At 35.2% G+C, this 23815-nt stretch overlaps 1 protein-coding gene and 1 non-coding gene across 8 annotated transcripts in view; one reads left to right on the top strand and one right to left on the bottom strand.

Annotated features, from left to right (window-relative positions):
• EFCAB7 (EF-hand calcium binding domain 7) overlaps nt 1–23815 on the bottom strand; it is a 46056-nt gene that overhangs the window by 13096 nt on the left and 9145 nt on the right. For 4 of the 7 annotated variants that reach the window (XM_028829598.2, XM_077940596.1, XM_077940741.1 and 1 more), the window contains 8 exons: nt 23335–23421; nt 22420–22615; nt 21852–21973; nt 16840–16953; nt 9975–10116; nt 5572–5681; nt 1894–2051; nt 478–611 (listed from right to left, as the gene is read on the bottom strand). In XM_028829598.2, coding sequence (XP_028685431.1) covers nt 478–611; nt 1894–2051; nt 5572–5681; nt 9975–10116; nt 16840–16953; nt 21852–21973; nt 22420–22615; nt 23335–23421 — 1063 coding nt within the window. 7 annotated transcript variants of the gene reach the window in all.
• On the top strand, nt 19320–19380 carry LOC114675004 (U7 small nuclear RNA). Its single transcript, XR_003726092.2, has one exon. It is a non-coding gene; the product is annotated as a U7 small nuclear RNA (small nuclear RNA).

Below are 23815 nucleotides of genomic sequence, written 5' to 3' on the forward strand. Positions count from 1 at the left end.
TGGCTTCAATATTTCCATAGATGGACTTTTTAAATTCAACTCAAATACGAAAAGCATTGAAGAATTTTTAACATGTATAATATAAACAACTTCCTGGAAACCTTAATTTGTAAGTAAACCTCTAGCTTTTTGGCTTTTTGCTGCCCTCTCCTGGTCACAGTTTGTGGCTCTTGACCACTTCAGGCCCAGTGGTATCAAGCGCAAGGACAAGTTTTTTGTCTTCTAAACCCCAAAGAGTAGAGGCTCAAAACTGAAATTATGATTAAGTAATTCACACTTTCTTTTAAGTTGAGTATTATACCAACTACCAATTTAAGAAAAATAAATGTTAGCATTTACAAACAATGCTACTATTTTCAAACTGTCCTAAATGCTATAATAATATATCATGGAGAAGTTTGATTTATTTCTTAGAGATGAAAATGTGCTATATATATATTTTTTTATACATCTGTTAAGAAAAAGAAAAGTGCTTACCTCTGCAGACAGCCCAAGCATCTTCATCACATTTCTCACCACTTGTTCTCAATTCAAAAAAATTATATTCTTCAAGGCTAAGAAGACCATTTCCATCTAAATCAATTACTTCAAATATATCTGATAAAGTAGACCTAAAATTATAAAAATAGTTAGTTATTTCTTGTCACTAAGGCAACTACACTGAAGAAGGGTTCTATGAGGATAACATTCAAAAGGAATGTTATACAATTTCTTTAAACTAAAGTTAATGTATCCAAATACAGTTTTGGCTCAGTCCAGTATTACATGAGATAAAAAAGCTTCTAGAGCAACCACAGTATCTCAATGCATAGTAAGAACTCAATGAATAGTAGTAGTTCCCTTCTTTTTTCCTTTCTCCAATCTACTTTCTTCTTCTTCTCTACCTATAGGGAGAAATTGGTAGATGTTTGACTGAAGTTGACTTGCCAAATGTGTGGAACCCAGAAGTAAATGACAATCCCAGATCTGCAAATGGAGGAACATTTTCAGATGCTCAGAGGATGAGTTGTTTTGTTTTGATATATGTATTTATGGTGTACAATGTGATTTTTTGATATATGTATACATTGTGGAATGACTAAATCAAGCTAATTAACATATCCATTATCTTACATATTTATCATCCTTTTTTCTAGTGGGAACATTTAATATCTATTCTCTTAGCAATTTTCAAGGATATAATATATAACTACAATCACCATATTGTCAGCAGATCTCCTGAACTTATTCCTCTTATCAAACTGAAATTTTGTATCCTTTCACCAACCTGTCCCCAACCCCCCCACCACTCCCAGCTGCTATAACCACTCTTCTACCCTCTGTTTCTATGGGTTTGACTTTGTAAGATCACACATATAAGGCTGGGTGTGGTGGCTCACACCTACAATACCAGCACTTTGAAAGGCTGAGGCAGGATGCTCGCTTGAGGTCAGGAGTTTGAGACCACCCTGGGCAACATAATAGCAAGACTCCCATCTCTTCAAAAAAAATTAGCCAGGTATGCTGGCAAGCACCTGTAATCCCAGCTACTGCTACTCAGGAGGCTGAGGTGGGAGGATCACCTGAGCCCCAGAGTCTGAGGCTGCAGTGAGCTATGATTGTGCCAGTGTACTCCAGCCTGGGTAACAGAGCAAAACTCTGTCTCTATTAAAAATAATAATAATAAAGCTCCCACATATAAGTGAGATCATACAGTATTTATCCTTCTGTGCCTGGCTTATTTAACTCAGCAGAACATCCTCCAAGTTCATACAGCTTGTCACAAGAGTTGAATTGGTGAATTAGAATCTGAGGATGGGGGTGGAAGCTGGCCAAAGGAAAGGGAGTAACACAGGCTATAAATATCTATCCAGCCTAGATGTTATAATTCTAACATTAATAAACAAAACTTACTTAAATTCCTTTGTAAGGAATAATTTCCCTGTTTGATCTCTGTATACAAGTTGGGCTTCATCTGTTACTGGGTTTATTTTTTTCCTCAGCCTACAGCCAGTTGTAGAAGGAATTAACCAGTAAATTCCAGGTCCTAGTTCACCAGTCCATCCAAACACCTTTTCTCAAAACAATGAAACAAAACAATCATCAGTCTTAATCTTTTCATCTTTTAATTTAAAGCTTTTAATATTTCTTCTGAAAGGGACACATTAGAAATAATTTTTAAATAAATATTTACAAAATCGATTATAGTTCTATCAATCTTTTTACAGGTTTCAAATTCATTTTATTAATGGTAATCTCATTATGAGATCACTAGATATAGTAGTCCTTTATATATTTTTGAAACAAATGCCTAAAACTGTAACAGGTAAGTTATATTATCTTCTAAATCTTCCCCAATAATCTTCAAAAATATCTGTGATGCAAATACCCTCAACAGAAAGCAAAGATAAATCATAGGGTAATTTTTTAATGTGAACACTGAGCTCCTTTAAAAAAAAGTAATAATATTCTAGATTATGGTTTCCTAATTTGATTCAAATATAAATATATGATTTCTAAATCAGATTTCAATGACATAAAATAAAAATTAAATATATTTTGAAATGGTTCGCTACTGTATAAATTAACCACATTTGTAAGAGTTCAATTATTTGGATGAAAGCACTGGAATTTTACTTTTTTAAATGTAATATGGACTATAAAAAAAGATGCAGAATCCCAAATAAATCAGCTTTATATGAAATTCTGTTTCCTATCAAATGTTGGATATTTATCATGAGTACCAGAACATCTGTATAGGAAAACATTTTATTCTCCAGTTCTATAAAAGAAAGCAGGCTGGGCATGGTGGTTCACACCTGTAATCCCAGCACTTTGGGAGGCTGAGGTGGGTGGATCATTTGATGTCAGGAGTTTGAGACCAGCCTGGGCAACATGGTGAAACCTCGCCTCTATTAAAAATACAAAAATTAGCCGGGCATGGTGGTGGGCGTCTATAATCCCAGTTACTTCGGAGGCTGAGGCAGGAGAATCACTTGACCCCGGAAGTGGAGGTTGCAATGAGCCGAGATCGTGCCACTGTACACGATAGCGCACGACTCTGTCTCAAAAAAAAAAAAAAAAAAAAAGAAAGAAAGCAAATGGTATCTGTCTATGTACTTCCTAAGAGCTTTTTGGAGCCCAAAGGCTTCCTATAAAAGCTAGCAGCTGTCTCTGTTAAATATATTAAATCTAAGGAATTCTTAGTTGTGTATAATAGCTAAGTGCCCTTCAGCACAGACTAATCCAAAAGAATCCTTTCAGGTATTATGTCCAAAAATTCCTTTCAAAACCCAGGTATAAGGCTAGACACAGTGGCTCATACCTATCATCCCAGCACTTTGGGAAGCCAAGGTGGAAAGATTGCTTGAAGCTAGGAATTGGAGACCAGCCTGGACAACATAGCAAGATCCTATCTCTAAAAATAATAACAATAATAATAATAATAATACATCTGTAGTCCTAGCTACTTGAAATGCGAAGGCAGGAAGATCATTTTCACCCAGGAGTTCAAAGTTACAGGGAACTGTATCACTGCACTCCAGCCTGGGTGACAGAGTGAGACCCTATCTCTAAATAAATAAATAAACAAACAAACAAAAAACAACTTAGGTATATTTTAGGTCATTCTGAAGACTCATATACAAAATAAAGCTGCTCATCTAAATTCTGAGTTTAGTTCTATTTCTGCCCTGCCAAATCAGAGAAATCATAATCTTCTTATGTCCTATTTTGATACAAGAAGAAATCCAATATAACTGAAAGTCATTTTTAAGACTAATCGTTGGCCAGGGATGGTGGCTCAAGCCTATAATCCCAGCACTTTGGAAGGCCAAGGCAGGCGGATCATGAGGTCAGGAGATCGAGACCATCCTGGCCAACCGACATGGTGAAACCCCATCTTTACTAAAAATACAAAAATTAGCTGGGCATGGTGGCACGTGCCTGTAGTCCCAGCTACTTGGGAGGCTGAGGCAGGAGAATCGCTTGAACCTGGGAGGCAGAGGTTGCAGTGAGCCAAGATTGCACCACTGCACTCTAGCCTGGCGACAGAGCGAGACTCCATCTAAAAAAAAAAAAAAAAAGACTAAATGCTTACCAAATCCATCCTTTGAAAAGCATAACCTTTGAAATTGACCAGATGTGGACTCAGGAGTGAAAAACCAGATCTCACTGCTTCCTAATATATATTATCCCATGATCCTTCCTTATGCCCACATATAACTTTGCATTGCCACTGTGGATGGCAAATGGAAAGTTTTTTCATGGGCACAAAACTCATCTATAAGAAAATAATTGTGAAAGTATAAATACAAATAAAAAATCCTTTGTAAATATAACATATTACAGATAAACAGACGCCTATAAAGAGGTAAATAGAAACTCATGCAAACTTTATTATGGTTTTGCTATATACTAATTTTTTTATCCATGCAATCCCATAAGAAAGTAATTTTACCCAAAACAAAGTGGAAATAGATATTGTTTTAGACAATGCTTACTTTGTAGTCAGTTCTGAAGAAGAGTTTATTCAAAACATTAACTTCAGCCAATTTTATTTGTTTCTTGCCTATTCTTGTCTGTTAGGAAGCCTACAGTAAAGACTTTTATATAACATTCTATCAGGGAAATGTCTGTCTGTCATTGAGCCTATATAAAGATTAAATAGGATATTGCAGTAAGCCCTTGAATAGTATTATTTCTGTTGCTGTGTAGCAGATGTATTTTGTAGTCCTCATAAAATAAATAGCCACATTTATGTATCGGCCTCACATATTTGGCCTTTGAGTAAATACATAATTAGAAAAGATCAGAAGAACCCCATGGGCAACATATAAAAACATTTAAAAGCATTTTTTCATATCAATCTATTTTTGAACCCTATAAAATAAGTCAAGCCTGATAGTAATCTTAAAGTTTTTCTGTTTTGCAGTAGTAATATAAGTAAGACAAACATCTACAGCAGCTTTTCCAAAGTCTTGAATTGCTTGCATTTAGGGGGAAAAAATGTACTGGCATCAACCTTTTTTATTGAGTATATCAAATGTTCACATGTGAGGCATCAGGGCGTTTAGAAAAGATGAAAGTAAGGTACAATATTATACAACTTAAAACGTATAAGCCAAGACTCAAACTTGCCAACCAATCCTCAATTCTTTATTTAATTTTTTTTTTTAGAGACAGGGTCTTGTTATGTTGCCCAGGCTGAAGTGCAGTGGCTATTCACAGGCACAATCATAGAATAATATAGCTTTGAACTCCTGGGCTCAAGTAATCCTCCTGCTTCAGTTTCCCAAGTAGCAGGGACTTCAGGTGCATGCTACCATGCCCAGCTCCTATCCTTAATTCTTAAGAAATCGCAGCAAACAAGAAAAAATTCTTTATAATTAAATTAAATATTTACTTTAACTAATTTAATTTAATTTGATGTGATTAAATTAAAAACACAATATCTATAGTGTTTAAGTGCTGTTTATACCTTAATTGGAAGGTATATAAAAGCTTAAAAAATAAAATGTAGAAACATACTTTCCCCAAACTGCAGTTCATACTATATTTTAAAATTAAACATTAGAAAATAAATATGCATACTTCTCTATTTCGTAGTTCGGTAAAACACACAAGCTGTAGATTTGCTTGACTCTCATTTTCCTTGAGAATATACAAGGCAGTATCAACGGATAACCAAGGGGATGGTTTTCCTACAAACAAAAAAAAAGCCCAAACACCTTAAAATAAGCAATCACTATCTATTCTTTCCTATATAAAAAAGAAGTTACTAGTTTCTTCTTTTCTAGTAACTTCTTTTCTAGATATTTTCTCTAGAAATACATATTCCTTTTTTGTTTTTTCAAGACAGAGTCTCACTTGGTCACCCAGGCTGGAGTGCAGTGGTGTGCTCGGCTCACTGCAACCTCCACCTCCAGAGTTCAAGTGATTCTCCTGCTTCAGCCTCCCGAGTAGCTGGGACTACATTAGCCACCACACCCAGCTAATTTTTGTATTTTTAGTAGAGACGGGGTTTCACCATGTTGGCCAGGATGGTCTTGATCTCCTGACCTCATGATCCACCTTCCTGGGCTTCCCAAAGTGTTGGGATTATAGGCGTGAGCCACCGCACCCAGCCCATATTCCATTTTTATATGCAAACATGATAGCTTTTACAATAAGGCACAAACCTAAATACAGCGACCTAGTGAGAAACATTTTCTATATACTCACTTTCTAAAAATTATAACTTTTCTTGAACTCATCAAAAGCTGAGGTTGCAGGGCAACCAATTAGCCTGAAATCCAAGGAAAAACAGACTTTTCAGAAAGAAATAGGATTTAAGCACTGGCTTACTTGTGGTTGAGCACAGGAGGAAGAGATGTCAGACATCTATGTGCTGACAACCCCAAAATTTATATCTTTAGGATCCTTCCTCTGAATGTTAGACCCATATAACTAACTGTGTATTTAACATTTCTACCTGGATTTCTATTTCCAAAACTGAACTTCCCTAATCTCTTTTTAAAACACTGTCCATCTCAGTTAATGGTAACTCATTCTTTCCAGTTGCTCAGGTCAAAAATCTTGGAATCTTCTTTAACTCTTTTCTTCTCTCACATACCAAGACCAATCCTTAGGAAATCCTATGGTTCTGCCTTCAAAATATACCCAGAATCTCTACTACCCCCTCTCCCACCTATATCCTGGTTCAAAGCATTCCCAGTCCTCTTCTAGAATTCTACAATAATGTCCCAGCTGGATTCCTTGCTTTCACCTGCATATCCTTCCATCTACTTTCAATACAGTAACCTAATCGCTCTTGTTAAAACATAAGTCAGATTATGTCCTGCCTTCTACTCAAAACTCTCTAATGGAGCAGAGAGTTGGGAGAATATTGCTCCTTTCCTAACAATAAGAAAAAGTTAATGAACTACAACATCATAACTTTTCTTGATCCCATCAGAGCTGGGGTTGCAGGGCAACTATAAGCTTAAAATCCAAGGAAAGACAGATCTTTCCCAGGAGAGATTAGATGCAAACACTGGCTGACCCTGTGGTGGAGCAGAGAAGGAAGAGATGTCAGGTACCAAACAAGTGGAAGAAGAAGAAAGGGGGCAGAAGAAATATTTGAAGAAATAAGGCAGAGGATTTTCTAAAAATAATGAAAGGCAACAAGCCACAAATCCAAGAAGCTCAGAGAACCCCAAGCAGGATAAATACCAAAAAATAAAAAACCCAGGCAATAGCATCAACAACAAAAACTACCTAGACACACATTCAAACTGCTGAAAATGAAAGATTAAGAGAAAATCTTGGCCGGGCGCGGTGGCTCAAGCCTGTAATCCCAGCACTTTGGGAGGCCGAGACGGGCGGATCACGAGGTCAGGAGATCGAGACCATCCTGGTTAACACGGTGAAACCCCGTCTCTACTAAAAAATACAAAAAACTAGCCGGCCGAGGTGGCGGACGCCTGTAGTCCCAGCTACTCGGGAGGCGGAGGCAGGAGAATGGCGTGAACCCGGGAGGCGGAGCTTGCAGTGAGCTGAGATCCGGCCACTGCACTCCAGCCTGGGTGACAGCGCGAGACTCCGTCTCAAAAAAAAAAAAAAAAAGAAAAAAAAGAAAATCTTGACCTTATATATGAGGAAAAGCATCTCACAAAAAATGAAGGGGAAAACCTCATTTCTCTGATTAAAAGCCCAAGTCCTAATTATGGCAAAAAGAAACCTCTTCCTGATTTTGTCCTTGTTTCTCCCCAGTTTCATCTCCTACAACTCTCTCCTCACTTATTTCATTTGAGACACTCTAGCCTCTGTTCTTCTAACACCAGTACACTCTCACAGAGCCTCTGCACAGAACATTCTCTCTACCTGGAATGCTCTGCAACCTCCTCCATCTTCACCCATCCCTTCCAGCACCATACACCCACAAGGCTTACTCCCTTGCCCTCTGTGGAAGACAGCAAAAATGGCTGTTCCCCCCAGTATCCACAGCCCTTTGCAATGTGGCTTCGCAGCTTTTCCATCAAGAGATCAAGTCTATTTCCCCAGCCTATGAATCTGGACTTGCCTTGTGACTTTCTGTGAGCAACAGAATATAACGAAGTAACATTGTGCTGCTTCTGAGCCCAGACCTCAGGAGGTTCTATTGTGCTTCCGCTTTTGTTTTGTTTTGTTTTGTTTTCAGATCCCTGTTATACCAAGAGAACAGGTCCAGGCTAGTTTACTGAAGGATTATTAAAGATCATATGAAGCCGAGTCAAGTTATCCCAGCTGGGACTTCATACATGAGAGAGAACCCAGCCAAGATTAGCAAAGCCAGCCACCAGCTAACCTGTAACTAACCATAACTGTGTGAGCAACCCCTACAGAGAAAAAACAAGCCTGGCTCAGACTAAGAACTAACAGATCCACTGATTCATGAGTGAACAAATGTTTAATTGTTTTAAGCCACTGAGTTCTGGGGTAGTTTTTTATGTAGCAGTTGGTAACTCATACATCTCTTTCAAAATCTTTATCCATATGACAGCTTCCTAACGAAGCATATACTAACCACTCCATCTCCATGGCAACCCACATTCCCTCAGCATTCACTATCCCCTTTTCCCTCTGATTTTCCCATAACACTTATCACTTTCCTACATACCACGTCATTTACTATTTATTATGTTTATTATGTATTGTTTCCCCCACTAAAATGAAAGTTGATGAGGGAAGGGATTTTTGTCTTTTTTGAACTCTAATGTATCCTAAACACCTAAATTGATGTCCAGCATATAATGCCCTTGATAGCTATTTGATAAATGAATGAATCTTATTAATAAGAATACAGAGAATTAACAACTACACTGAATTTGCAGGGCTATCTTGGTTCCTCTCTCTGAAAAATAACTACTGTTATTGTCATTTAAAAGTATCATCTGCCAAATATTATACATATCCCACAAAAGATGCAGTAAAAACTTTCAAAATCTCTACTTTAGGAGGGAAAGAGAATGGGGAGGGGAATCCTCTAGGAAGAAAATGCTTGTATGTAAACATTATAAAAGAAAAATAAATATTGATTTAGAACAACCAACATTAAAAAAGGTATCTAGGGAAATCACCCTTATAGATAGATAGCTTTCATTGCTTAAAAATTACATAACCATTTTAGACACTAGAAAAGTATTAATTTTTACCTAGACTATTACCATTAATACAAAGATTATTAATAAATATTGTCTAAGTCACAAAGGATTTTGAAGGTATTAAAAATACTTGCAGTTTCATATGTTCCAAATTATGCCCCTGCAGAACTTCTCTTTGACATATTAATTTTAAAAACTGACAAATGGAAAAAGCTAAGATTAATTAGCAAATAAAAACTTAGTTCTGGCTGAGCACAGTGGCTTGAACCTGTAATCTCAGCCCTTTGAGAGGCCGAGGTGGGTGGATCACCTGAGGTCAGGAGTTTGAGACCAGATTGGCCAACATGGTGAAATCCCGTCCCTACTAAAAATACAAAAAGATTAGGCGGGCGAGGTGATGTGCACCTGTAGTCCCAGCTACTCAGGGAGGCAGAGGCAGGATAATCACTTGAATCCAGGAGGCAGAGGTTGCAGTGAGCCAAGATTGAGCCACTGCACTCCAGCCTAGGCAACAGAGGGAGACTCTGTCTCAAAAAAAAAAAAAAAAAAAGTTAGTTCTATATCATGAGGAAACCAGTTAACATTTTTTTTTGTTTTGTTTATTTTCTTCTATCTTAGCTGTAGAAAGGTTTGGAAAAAGTTATTGTTTTTAATAAAACATGCTTTAAACATATACACAAAGCAATCTACTTGCTTTTCATATGATTAACACAGGCCACGTATAGGCCAACACTTTCTTGAAATGTAACCATTATGTTTCTCACTTAGGCAGATTATTTTCTTTCCTAATTAGGACTATGGAATACTTACATAAGTACTTTCAAAGAGGGTACAACTTGACATTTAAAAAATATACAAAAAATTTAAACTTGCCTTCAACTTGACTCAGATTTAATGGCTTAATTGTTAGATAAACCATGGACCTCTGAGCTATTTGCATCCTGTACTGATGACTAATGATTTCACCATCTTCTTCTAAGAAAAAGCAACCTTTTGATTGCATGTATTGCCAGTCCTGAAATGAAGGAAAAAATTATTTCAAACAATATTTATTAAATGTTTCCAGTATGCATAGTAATGAGGAGAAAATGCAGGGGGATATAAAAGAAATGTCAAATATAATCATTGCTCTCCAGGAATGTGCAACATAGTTAGGAGGTAAAAAACAAACATAACAAAATCCAATTATAGGCAGGGCATGGTGGCTCACGCCTGTAATCCCAGCACTTTGGGAGGCCAAGGTGGGCGGATCACCTGAGGTCAGGAGGTCGAGACCAGACTGAACAACATGGAGAAACCCTGTCTCTACTAAAAATACAAAATTAGCCAGGCGTGGTGGCACATGCCTGTAACCCCAGCTACTCAGGAGGCTGAGGCAGGAGAATCACGTGAACCTGGGAGGCAGAGGTTGCAGTGAGCCGAGATTGCGCCATTGTACTCCAGCTTGGGCAACAAAAGCGAAACTCCGTCTCAAAAAAATCCAATTATAATTGGCAGTAATATATGGTTAACACAAAGAGATAACTATACATGCAAAAGAATTTACTATTATTCAAGTTACTAAAATAGTGCCTAACACATTGGCCCAACAAATATTTACTGTCTAACTGATTGGGGTGGGGGGACTGATGTAAACTGAGTGTGCAACTGATGAACTATATTATGAAGAATAGATAGCATTTCAATAATGAAAAGTTAGGAAAAGACATAGTAAAGAAGGGCAAGAAAAATAAAATTGGCTGGGTGCAGTGGCTCACATCTGTAATCCCAGCACTTTGGGAGGCTGAGGTGGGCAGATCATGAGGTCAGGAGTTCAAGACCAGCCTGGCCAACATGGGGAGAAACGCTGTCTCTACTAAAAGTACAAAATTTAATTGGGCATGATGCTGGGTGCATGTAATTCCAGCTACTCGGGAGGCTGAGGCAGGAGAATCACTTGAACTGGGGAGGCGGAGGTTGCAGTGAGCTGAGATCATGCCATTGCACTCCAGCATGGACAACAGGACAAGACTCCGTTTCAAAAATAAAAAAAAAAGAAAAAGAAAAATGAAGTATTGAAGAAAAGTAATAAATAAATATGTTGCTGTAATAGAGAGAGATTAGTGCTAGGAGCATGTTAAGAAGGAAGAATTAAGGATTGCTAAAATAAATATATTGAAAGAAAAAATGACTTTAAATGTAAAAGCAAAATAATTGTTTCAAGTGTAGATAACTAGAAGCATGCTGAATAAAAGTTTCACAGCTGGCCGGGTGCAGTGGCTCACACCTGTAATCCCAGCACTTTGGGAGGCCGAGGCAGGCAGATCATGAGGTCAGGAGTTCAAGACCAGCCTGGCCAACATGGTGAAACCCTGTCTTTACTAAAATACAAAAATTAGCTGGGCATAGTGGCACACGCCTGTAGTCCCAGCTACTCAGGAGGCTGAGGCAGGAGAATTGCTTGAATCCAGGAGGCAGAGGTTGCAGTGAGCAGAGATCATGCCACTGCACTCCAGCCTGGATGACAGAGGGAGACTCTGTCTCAAAAAAAAAAAAAAAAAAAAAAGGTTCACAACAGAACAATGCTGATGAATATAAAGTATCACTTTTGAGAAAGACTTTTCTATATTGGCTTTACCATTTACCATTTCTTGGTCTAGCCAAATTCCTTCTTGTCTGAATTAATATATGGGATCTCATAACTAGAAATGAGTAAAACCTGGCCAGCCACAGTGGCTCACACCTGTAACCCCAACACTTTGGGAGGCCGAGGCGGGTGGATCACTGGAGGTCAGAAGTTCAAGACCAGACTGGCTAACATTGGCGAAACCCTGTTTCTACTAAAAATACAAAAATAGTCAGGCGTGGTGGTGCACACCTGTAATCCCAGCTACACTGAAGCTGAGGCAGGAGAATCACTTGAACCCGGGAGATTGAGCTTGCAGTGAGCCGAGATCGTGCCACTACACTCCATCCAGCCTGAGAGACAGAGCAAGACTCTGTCTCAAAAAAGAAAAGAATAAAACTTGAAAATGCTTGGACACAAAGTAGAAGATTCTTTACTGAAGTTACAAGAAATTGTGTCATTACCATAGCTATGTGCAAAAATGCTTTTCACTTTATTATTAGTAGGCTTGCCTGCCTGAAATGTAAGTAAGAATATTTAGATAATCAGTTCAAGGCTTTAATAATATTGATAACTACTGAAAAGGTGTATGTTAGCTCTATAACAATAACATCATAAATGTTTTCTAATTCATTATAGAAAGATTTGTTATGGCACTGCAAAGGCAAAAATAATTTACATTGAGATTGGTTTCATGTTCATGCTCACATTTTTAAAAGAAGGCTAAATTATCCTAACATACTTACATCTCATTTTTCTATTTTATGTCATAATTATTTTCATATTTTATATTTTGATACATTTAAAATAACACATTTAAAAATTTAAAAATCTCTATAATTCTAATGCCCTACTTAGATTTTCATGTAATCCTTTCTAATACAGACCTTACACAGAAACCTATTTTTTACATTTTAATAAACACCGCTTTATGTTCTGCTTTTAAAATTTAATTTCATATCCAAAATATTTTGCTGTTGAAAAACAATAAAGCTAGAGGACTCATACTTTCTAATTTCAAAACTTACTACAAAGATACAGTAATCAAAATGGTGTGGTACTAGCATGAAAACAGACATATAGAACAGTAGAATAGAATGGTTAGCCCAGAAATAAATCCTTGCATATATGGTCAAATGATTTTCAACAATGGTGCCAAGATCATTCAATGAAGGCAAGGACAGTCTTTTCAACAAATGAGGCTGAGGAAACTGAATATCCATCTGCAAAAGAATAAATCTGGGCTCTTATCTTACGCAATACATAAAAATTAACTCAAAATAAACTGAAGACCTAAACATGCTAAAATTATAAAACTCTGAGAAGAAAACATACGGGGAAAGCTGACGCTGGATCTGGCAATGGTTTCTTGGATATGACAACAAAAGCACAAGCAACAATCAAATTGGAATTCATCAAAATTAAAAACTTTTGTGCATCAAAGGACACTACCAACAGAATGAAAAGGCAATTCATGAAATGAGAGAAATTATTTGCAAATCACATATCCAAAAAGGGATTAATATCTAGAGCATATAAAGAACTCTTACAATTCAACAACAACAAAACAAACCACCGATTTTTTAAATGGGCAAAGGAATCATCAAATGATCAACTCTCTAAAGAAGATATTTAGAAGGCCAATAAGCAAATGAAGAGATGCTCAACATCACTAATCATTAAGGAAAGACAAATCATAACTTCAATGAGATACCACCTCATACCCATTGGGATACCTATTATCAAAAAAACAGAAAATGACAAGTGTTGGTGAGTATGTGGAGAAATTGGAACCCTTGTGCATTGTTGATAGGAACATAAAATGCATAAAATGGTGAAGCCATTGTGAACAATATGGCAGTTTCTCAAAAAAGCAAACCTATAATTCTATATGATCTAGCAATTCCAACTTCTGGGTATAGACCCAAAAGAATTAAAAGCAGGGACTCAAACAGATATGTATGCCAATGTTCACAGCATTACTGCTCACAATAGCCAAAAGGTAGAAACAACCCAAATGCCAATTGACAGAAAAATAAACAAAATGTGGTAAATACATACAAGGGAATATTATTCAGTCATAAAAAGGAATAAAATTCTGGCACATGCTATACATGAATGAGTCTTGAAGAAATTATGCTAAGTGAAATAAGCCAGACACAAAAGAACAAATATTGTATGATTCCACTTATATGAGGTACCTAGAGTGGTCAAATTCAGAGAGACAGAAAGGAAAATGGTGGTTGCCAGGGGCTGTGGGGAGGGGGAAATGGGGAGTTGCTGTTTAATGAATAGAGTTCCAGATGAAAAAGTTCTGGAGATGTATGGTGGTGGTAGTGATGGTTGTACAACAGTGTGAATGTACTTAGTGACACAGAACTGTATACTTAAAAATGAGTAAAATGGTACATTTTATGTTTTGTGTATTTTACCACAAGAAAACCATTTTGCTATGCAATATTCAAAATTTCAATTTAAATGGTTCTATGATTAAAAATAGAGTTGGGGCCGGTCATGGTGGCTCACTCCTGGAATCCCAGCACTTTGGGAGGCCAAGGTGGGTGGATTACCTGAGGTCAGGAGTTCGAGACCAGCCTGGCCAACATGGTGAAACCCCATCTCTACTAAAAATACAAAAATTAGCCGGGTGTGGTGATGGGCGCCTGTAATCCCAGCCTCAGGAGGCTGGGGCAGGAAAATTGCTTGAAACTGGGAGGCGGAGGTTGCAGTGAGCTGAGATCATGCCACTGCAATCCAGCCTGGGTAATAGGGCAAAACTCCGTTTCAAAAACAAACAAACAAACATTGAGTTGGTATACCATTACTTAGTTAACTATTTCTAAAGTGTTAGACATTTAGGTCATTTCTAATTTCTTATCACAATATTAATAGAATACTTTTTTGTCTAAATGTTTTTCTTCTGATGAATAATTTCCTTGAGAAGAACTTTCAGGCAAAAAATTTTGTATATTTTTAAGGCTATTGACATGTGTTCCCATACTGCTTTATAAAACAGTACTGCCAATTTTACAATACCACCAATGGTATATAATGTAATAATTTTACCATTATTTGGTATTGTTTTATTGTGAAAAAAATTGGGTGATGTGGGATGACTTCATAAGCAAGGTGTGGGTACATAAAGCATTCATTATGGTATTCCATATATTTGTATATGTCTCGAGTATTTGATAGTAAAAATGGTATTGTAATAACTTTTGCATTAATTTCAATTTATCTGATTGTTAATACCAAGGTTGAACATTTCCCTCATGTGTTCATTATTTTTGTTTTCTTTTGTATAAATTACCCATTCACCTATTCTCATAACTCTATTGCAGACTTAGCATTTTTCTGACATATTTTAATAAATTATTTTGACTATTTTAGATATTAACCACTCTGTGAGTGTTAATGAATGTATTTTCTCTATTCCTTCTATTTTCATTTTGGTTATTTCTCAATTTATACAAGTTTTCTATTTTATCTTTATCTTTTCTTTGGAAATTTCCTTTTCAACTGCATTTTAAGATTTTATCATTATAAGCTGAACTATACTCAAGCTTTCAGTCAGTCACTAATCAGCTGCACTGTCACACCTTTGGGGTATACAAGATATGTGTATTTTTAATTCTAAGAAATTAAGATGTGACCTTAACTTACTGAAATTTATCTTGTTAAGTATATTGCCCATGACAGAAACAAGTCATTATATATGATATTTCAACAACATCCCTATGAGGCAGTATGGGGTAGATATGAATTAGTCATTTTAATAAACAGAAAAATTGAGGTAGCCAGAGGTTATATGGGTTCAGAGTTTTATAAGGAGTTTGTAGTAATATTAGGTCTAGCGTCCACGACTTTTGGACTCTGCATTTAGACTATGTTTCTAAAAGAAAATCTACTCAGGGTACCAAATTCAAATTTTTTATTATCTGTGATACAATGAGGTTCAAACTTGGGCTTGTGGCAGAAGTTGAAGTTCAACTTTTTGTTTTTTTTTTTGAGATGGTCGCACTCTGTAACCCAGGCTGGAGTGTAGTGGTACCATCTCGGCCCACTGCCACCTCCACTTCCCAGGTTTAAGCAATTCTCCTGCCTCAGCCTCCCGAGTAGCTGGGATTACAGGGGCCTGCCACCACGCCCAGCTAATTTTTTGTAATTTTAGTAGAGACGAGGTTTCACTATGTTGGCCAGGCTGGTCTCGAACTCCTGACCTCAAGTGATCCGCCCACCTCGACCTCCCAAAGTGCTGGGATTACAGGCTTGAACCACTGCGCCTGGCCCAAGTTCAACTATTAACAATGAGTAATGATACACAGGCTTTCATTTAGCTTCCCTGTAAATCTCTTGGATGGGCACATATATGGACTAACAACAGATGCTGGCATTACCTCAGACTCAACTGTCCTTAAAATAATCAACATGACCTTGGCTGGTGATGACTGCTAAAGAATAGAAATGAAAGAAATGCTATACAGTATTTAGACAATTTACATGTTGAGACAGTTTGAATTATGATTATGATTCTGACATTAAATAGAAAACATTTAAATGTTTTCAATCAGTTTTGATTATAGCATCAGATGGAATTTCATCTAATGTACTTTATATTTTTTATATTTACCTATTTGGAAAGGTAAAGGATAATACTTTAGAATTACAGACTCTTAAAGGTAGAAGAAATCTAAAAAGCAATCTAGTCCAGACTCCTCTTTTGATAAAGTCTGAAAAATAAAGTGATATATGTGTAAAGCTATAGTTCTCAGTTGACTGCAGAACTAGAACCAAAACATAGGTCTCCTTACTTTCTCTCCAGTGTGTAAGTTATATTCTAAGTTCTGTCCTATTTCACATTTAAATATCTGCAGTGATTTTTAAAGCCAGTTTTTAAAAGAAACTTTGTGAATATGATACTACTACAATAAAGTATGGTAAGGCATTATCATTCAGGATTCTACACATTTAAGTATTAAGACAAACTTAATTATTTGGTTTTCTTACTTTAAAAATGTAGCATTTAGTAGCAGGAAAATTTCTTAAATTTGTATTGTAATCATCAGCACAGCAGCCCTACCCCCAGCTTTAAAAAAATGGTTAAATTAAGCTTTAAAAAATAATGTACTTTACCTGGTACACTGGTAGTAAACACCATTTGTGCCACTTAGGAAACTCAAAGATGGAAGAATTTTTCGATGTGCTGATGCTACCTCTGGGGCAGTGCCACAGATTAACAGGACATGGCTTTATAAAATTTAACAGGGGAACAAGTTAAACATTTTTATTCTAAGTCTTTCCTAAGTTCCATGTCTAGAAAATAATGCTATAATAGAAGAGAATTTGTGAGTTTCTTTGGAAAGGCAGACAAACTACATAGTATAACATTAAATATGGATTAATAAAGCTGGAAAATGGTAGAACAACAGTTATTAAAGACAAATACCACATTATTCATATCAACCAAACTTCAGTGTAATAAACAGATCAATTTGAATTCAAAATAACTCCACTAGGAGAACTTATAGCTCCTACTGTTCAACAGGAAACATTCAACTTAAGATCTGTCAGAGTTATTAAACATACAATGCTTATTCAACTTAAAATTTCATTTCAAGGCTGGGTGCGGTGGTTCATGCCTATAATCCCAGCACTTTGGGAGGCCGAAGTGGGCAGATCACGAGGTCAAGAGTTCGAGACCAGTTGGCCAGAGTTCGAGATCAGTTGGCCAATATGGTGAAACTCTGTCTCTACTAAAACTACAAAAATTAGCCAGGCATCGTGGTGCACACCTGTAGTCCCAGCTACTTGGGAGGCTGAGGCAGGAGAATCGCTTGAACCTGGGAGGCGGAGGTTGCAGTGAGCCGAGATGGTGCCACTGCACTCCAGTCTGGGCAACAGACTCTGCCTCAAAAAAAAAAAAAAAAAAAGAAAAAAGAAAAAAAATGTCTTTCAAACAAATAGACTTTCAATCATACAAAAGTTTTTCTCTAGGACCTAGACTAAAATGTTATGAACTAAAAGAAAAAATTACTGGCAAATTGGCTGGCTCATTCAAATAAATCAATTTGAAAGGATTATAGATTAAGCTGACAGTTTGAGTATTAGGAGAAAAATGAAAGAAGGTTGAGTTTTGAAAATAATTTTAGAATGAGAGTAAGAAATTCCATGTATGATATAATTTTTTGACATTATAAAGCAGAAATAAAATAATAGCTTGTAATTCTTGTATAGGGCATGAGGTGGTGCTGTATTCTACCAATTTGAGTACATTCATATAAGTGCAAACTGAACTATTATTTCGTTTATTTGTCATATACAAATTTTACTTATTTTCATTCATAATGTATGAGGAAACGCTTAAAAGTACAAAACCAAATACTAAAGCCAAAAATTCTAGTTATCAAAACAAATATATCAGTATAGTTACATTTTTCTTGGAACACTGTAGTGAATGAAAATGATTTAACATACAAATTCTGTATTATTAAATTTTTCAGTGAGAAAGAATTATTAAGCAGTAGATCTGCCATAGATTTAGTCAGAGGAGGAACTCATCACTATCATTATCATCACTATTGTTTTTTATAAAGATTTCCTATGTCACATACTTATTAGGAGGCTATTTGCTTTCGGGTATGATAAGACAGGAAGGTAACTGGTTGTTGCATTTTTTGTTATTAAATAATTGTAAACTATACATACTTTAAAAATAAAAACTTAGATAATTTATGAAGGGTAAAATTGATGTGGCCTGAAACCTAACTGACAGGTTGAATTGATCAACATTTTGAAAATGTGAGAAACTTATAAGAAAATTATTATATGGAGCTTTCACAAAAATTAACAGATAATGAACCATTTGGAATTTAAAATGTTTATATTTGTATTGCCATATATAGACATACATATAACATATAAATGGTATATAATATAGATGCTATATGTTTTGACATTATAATATACAGGTTGTACAACATATGTGTGTGATGTGTGTGCATATGTTGTACAATATACATGTATAAAATATAAATGTAGGCACACTCTAAGAATCTGAATATAGGAAGTATTGCATCTCTGGAGTTTACAACTGATAGTTTGGGGCTTACTCTAATTCTAGACATGACTGGTCTTAGCAAGGAAAGTGAAGCTTTTCCTCTCTGAAAGGAAAATTCCTGACATTCCTTGATCATCACAGAATCTAAATAAATGGATAGAATTCAGAATTTTAAAAAGAATAGTAATATAGTAACTAAGTATGGCCAATAGAAAGTAATATATGTATAGTACCTGTAAGGATCTTATTTTCCTTTTGTAATTCAAGTCCTTTACCAATTGTGTGGATTTATGGTTTAAAACATGGCTTACTCTTACCTATCACAATTTTCTAATTTCTGAAAAGTCCCTCCTTCTCTGTCCCAATTCCATACTTTTCTGTTCCACATGAAGTTGAGATACCTAAACTTGTTTAAAATAAATGTGAAGTATCTGGAAAATTAATTTAACAATCCTTTCAGTAATTTATTCTGTATATTCACAACCAAGTACTTTTCAGAATGGTTATAAAACCTCAGGAATATATGAAATTTGTGAAATAAAAAAAAGAAAACTTCAAGTATTACAGTTCTTTTAGAATTTGTCTAGCAGGTTCTCTGTTTTTACCAGAAAACCCCCCAAGAGGAAACAAGAATTAAAGAAAAATGTGGCCAGGTGTGGTGGCTCACATCTGTAATCCCAGCACTTTTGGGGGCCAAAGCGGCAGATCACTTGAGGTCAGGAGCTCGAGACCAGTCTGGCCAACATGGTGAAACCTTGTCTCTACTAAAAACACAAAAATTAGCCAGGCATGGTGGCATGCACCTGTAATCCCAGTTACTTGGGTGGCTGAGGGAGGAGAATCACTCGAACCTGGGAGGCGGAGGTTGCAGTGAGCCAAGATCCCGCCTGCATTCCAGCCTGGGTGACAAAATGAAACTCTGTCTTAAGAAAATGCATAAATAAACAAAGAAAAGAAAAGAAAAATGTAAACAAAGAACTGAATGCTGCTGAGTAACAAAAGGGTCACTTACTTTAAAAAATAATAATTTCAGCTCATCTAAGAAATAGCAGATAGTAAGCAACAGTGGGCAATACAAGATCAGAAACAGGATATTAAAAGGTAAGATATACACAGCTATCAATTATTTCCAAAAGGCATTATATTTTATATGAAACTTGCAGAATTAAAAAGTTGACAGTATGCCCTTTTCTTTTAATCATTAAATTATCTTAGTACCTTTTACCTCACTCCCAATTATCATCCACACCATTCCCTGTTCTTGACTTTGATACAAAACTTAAGTAGTCTCTTTGTTAAATAATCATTATGACTTACAGACTAATTTTGGCATTTTTCTATTACACCTGCCCCAACCTTATTACATTTAGGTACTATCCTAGGCCAAGTTATCATCACTTTATATTTGGAAAACTCTATCAGCCTCTTAGATGGTGTCTCTGACGTCTCTATACATAATACAACAGTAGATTAACTTTTCTTAAACTATACTTTCATCATGTAATTCCCATACAAGCACCCAGTTATTTCTTAGTTCTATAATATTAATACTAGTATTTATTAATGTTCTTTATAATAAATAGTATTAACATTAACACTATTATTTATTAATGTCCTTGGCATTGTGCTAAATGCTTTACATATGTTTACGTATGATTTAAATCTTTCCAAAGCACACTAAATATAATTATTCCTTATTTATGGATAAGAAAACTGAAACTCTGAAGGGCTGCTGACTAATTCGCCCAAGGTCAGTTATGAAGTGATAAAGCTAAGATTCAAGCCGAGGTAGATCTCTATCCAAAACTCTAGATCACTAATCTCATCAACATCTAGAACACTGGCACAGAGTAGTCATTCAATAAATATTTGTTGAATAAATGAATGAATAAATACTATGCTACACTATCTTGGTATACTCTTAATAGTCAAATGAAAATTTATATTTTTAAATTCAAGCTCATATTTTACACTAAGCAAAATAACTGGCACACGTTACATGCTTAGTGAATATTTGTTGAATTGAACTAAATTTTTAAAATTATATTGGTATGAGCCCAACTAATGACACAGAGACAAAGTCTTACTATAACTTAACATAATCCACATTAATATTTATTTATATCTCTCTTTAGAGTGGCTAAAATTACATTTATTTGTGCTTCTGAATCAGGTAAACCATAATTATGTAACTAAGTTAATTTTATTAATAATTAATTTAGTTGCAAAATACAAAAAGTTTCCACTGGTGGAAAATAATATTGTTGGAACACTAAATATTGTGTATGAACATGTTGGACATGCACACCAAATTGCTTAGGGTGTACAGATTCCTAAACAGTCTGAACAAAATTCCCTGGAGATAATGTTTTAAAATTTTAATATAGAACAAATGTCACTGTCTAGCAATTTAAAGATATAAGGGACTTTAGAGTTCAATAACAAATACAGAGTTGTTATTTGAAACAAAAATGTGGCTCTTGAGAACAATCAGTTCAGTTTTCTAACAGCAGTTACAGTATGTGATCATAACCATTTTTTCCCCTTTTACAGAGGTCTCTAGGTGCACATTTTTAATGTATCCTAGCAGTTTCCAGTTAATGTTTTCTATTTCTGTAGCTATTATTTTCTGTTGAAGGAAAACTAGTAAAGGTTGAGTCTAGAAAGGGAAAACAAAGAAAGAAGATCAATATTAACACTCTACAAATATTGACTTAGCAAAGTGACTTTGTTGTCATTCTCTCATAGGACTTGAAATTGAATGAATGATTTATTTATAAGAAACACTTATGGTAAATATTTGTTAAACAAAACAAAAAATTTGCTTGCCAAAGTATATAACTTGATAATCTACTCATCAAGTTATAAAACTTGAGTGTTACCATTTTAAAACTGAAGAGCTTATAATAATATTCATCATTTTTAATTTAAAAGTATTACACTAGCTTATAGGTAGAAATTCCACAGAAAAACCTTGAATTACTTCATAAACTTTACTGGTTCCCTGTAGACACTGCATAGTTATTAATAAACTTAATGTCAAATTTTTTTCAGAAAAAGTCATCTCTGTTAACTTAAAATACTATACCTTTATTAAATTTGGCTCCGTTAACTTTGAGTTTCGGTTACCATTAGCCCCCATGGTAATTGTGAAGGAAACAGATGTTTTGAACTTCCTGGTTGCTGACAGTAAAGAACTCCTGGTGTCACCTGCAACAAGTAATGATTATTTGGTCTCACATTATGAAAAGTTGTCAATAGGAGTTTTTTTCCAAACACAATGCAGTATAAAAGATCTATTGTATTACTTTGACTCTCTTTGTTCTCCCCATTGAAATAAAGTCAGAAGTTTTATATTTATCAGGCTTTAATGGTCCCTAATTTATGGGCTACTAATAAGAATTCTTATTTGAATATGTCACCTTTCAGTCTGAAATTTTAGTTTTAATAAAATATAATGAGCATAGCTAAGTCAAGTTCCATAATAAAATTTTACTTCAATAGATTTTTACAGCTAAGAGAATCTAGAAATGGTAGCTAACAAAAGTTAGATTCTCATTTGTTTTATCACTGAGAAGCTGAAATGGAAGGAAAAATTTATCTGAATATGACTCTTCATTTCTGATCAAGAAGTTCTTAGTGTTAAAAGTAAATACCTTTATTTGAGAATGTTTCCTGATCGGTTTTTCTTATGATTTTAGGTGATGGTTTTGGTACTGGTGATGGGTCCCTTTCAGGGGACCCTTCGATGTGGTTTCCAAACTGGTGACGCCTCATTTTACTATCAACCTCTAGTTTTTCTAGTGTAGTCTTGAGACATTGCTCATTGGTTGTCATATATAATTTACAAAACTACAGGGAAAAAAAAAGTCCAGTGGGTAAAACTATTCAATCATACATTGGGGAAGAGGAGAAAGCAAATGCACATTAGTAGGCAAGGAATAGACTGATAGATGGAATATATTTCCTATTGATGGTTACACATTTTATTTTTTTGAATCAGATTGACCAGCCTCAAGTGACCTAGTGAAATGTAGCCGTGATTCAATGAGGAGGTCATACTCTGAGTGAAAATAAAATGTTACACAAGGAGAGGTGATTTATTATTACTTTTTTTATAAGACGTGTAGACTTGCATTTGTTCAAAATAATTTTTATGATTCTTCTACCCCAGAAAAGGTACATTTCTGAGTAGAGTCTCTATGTTTATGTATGTATCTGTCTGTGTGTGTGAGCACACATGTTTTTTAACTTGGTTATATGATTTTTAATGTAGTCATCAGATTGCAATTGTGGGACTGGAAAAATTAAATTTCATGCACAATATTTAAGGATGTCATTGCCAATATTAAAAAGATGCATCCCTTTAAAAATAATTTTCTGACATGTTAATTAGTTGACATGTTAACTGATTTAATTGCTTCACAATGTATACATATATTAAAACATTACATGTACAATGTAAATATATACAATTTTTATTTGCCAATTATACCTTAATAAAGCTGGGGAAAAATAAAAACACTTTTCCAACACAGTATGTACATTTACATCAATGTGAGCTTATGTACCTTGATGTAGTCAAATTTGCCATCAGCATTTACATCAGTCAAATTTATTATGGCATTTACTTCTTCTCGAGTCATCTTCTCACCTCTCTGAAAAACAAAAAAAAAACGAGATTTATTTTAAAGCAACATGATTACTACTTTGTTATTCACAGGGATAGTGGAAGCACATTTTAATCTTTTCCATAGTTTTAAGGTATTGCTTCATTATAAATTATGAGTATTATATATAAAAAAAGAATGAGGCGGCTATATAAATTTCACAATTTTATTAAATTTTGTGAAAGTGTGCTGAATTTCAGTTTACTAAATAGTAACTAAAACCTGAATACTATAGAGTCAGTTATAACTGCTATTGAATTTAGGGGAATGATATTTTCTAACATTGTACCAAAAAGGAGAATGGATTCCTAATCCCATTTATACTTGGTTTTCCTTTTACTTATCACATATGGAACTATCACTGATTTTCAAAGAGTTCTGG

Source organism: Macaca mulatta, chromosome 1 (assembly GCF_049350105.2).
Source record: "Macaca mulatta isolate MMU2019108-1 chromosome 1, T2T-MMU8v2.0, whole genome shotgun sequence".
In the NCBI taxonomy this organism is placed as follows: Eukaryota; Metazoa; Chordata; class Mammalia; order Primates; family Cercopithecidae; genus Macaca; species Macaca mulatta.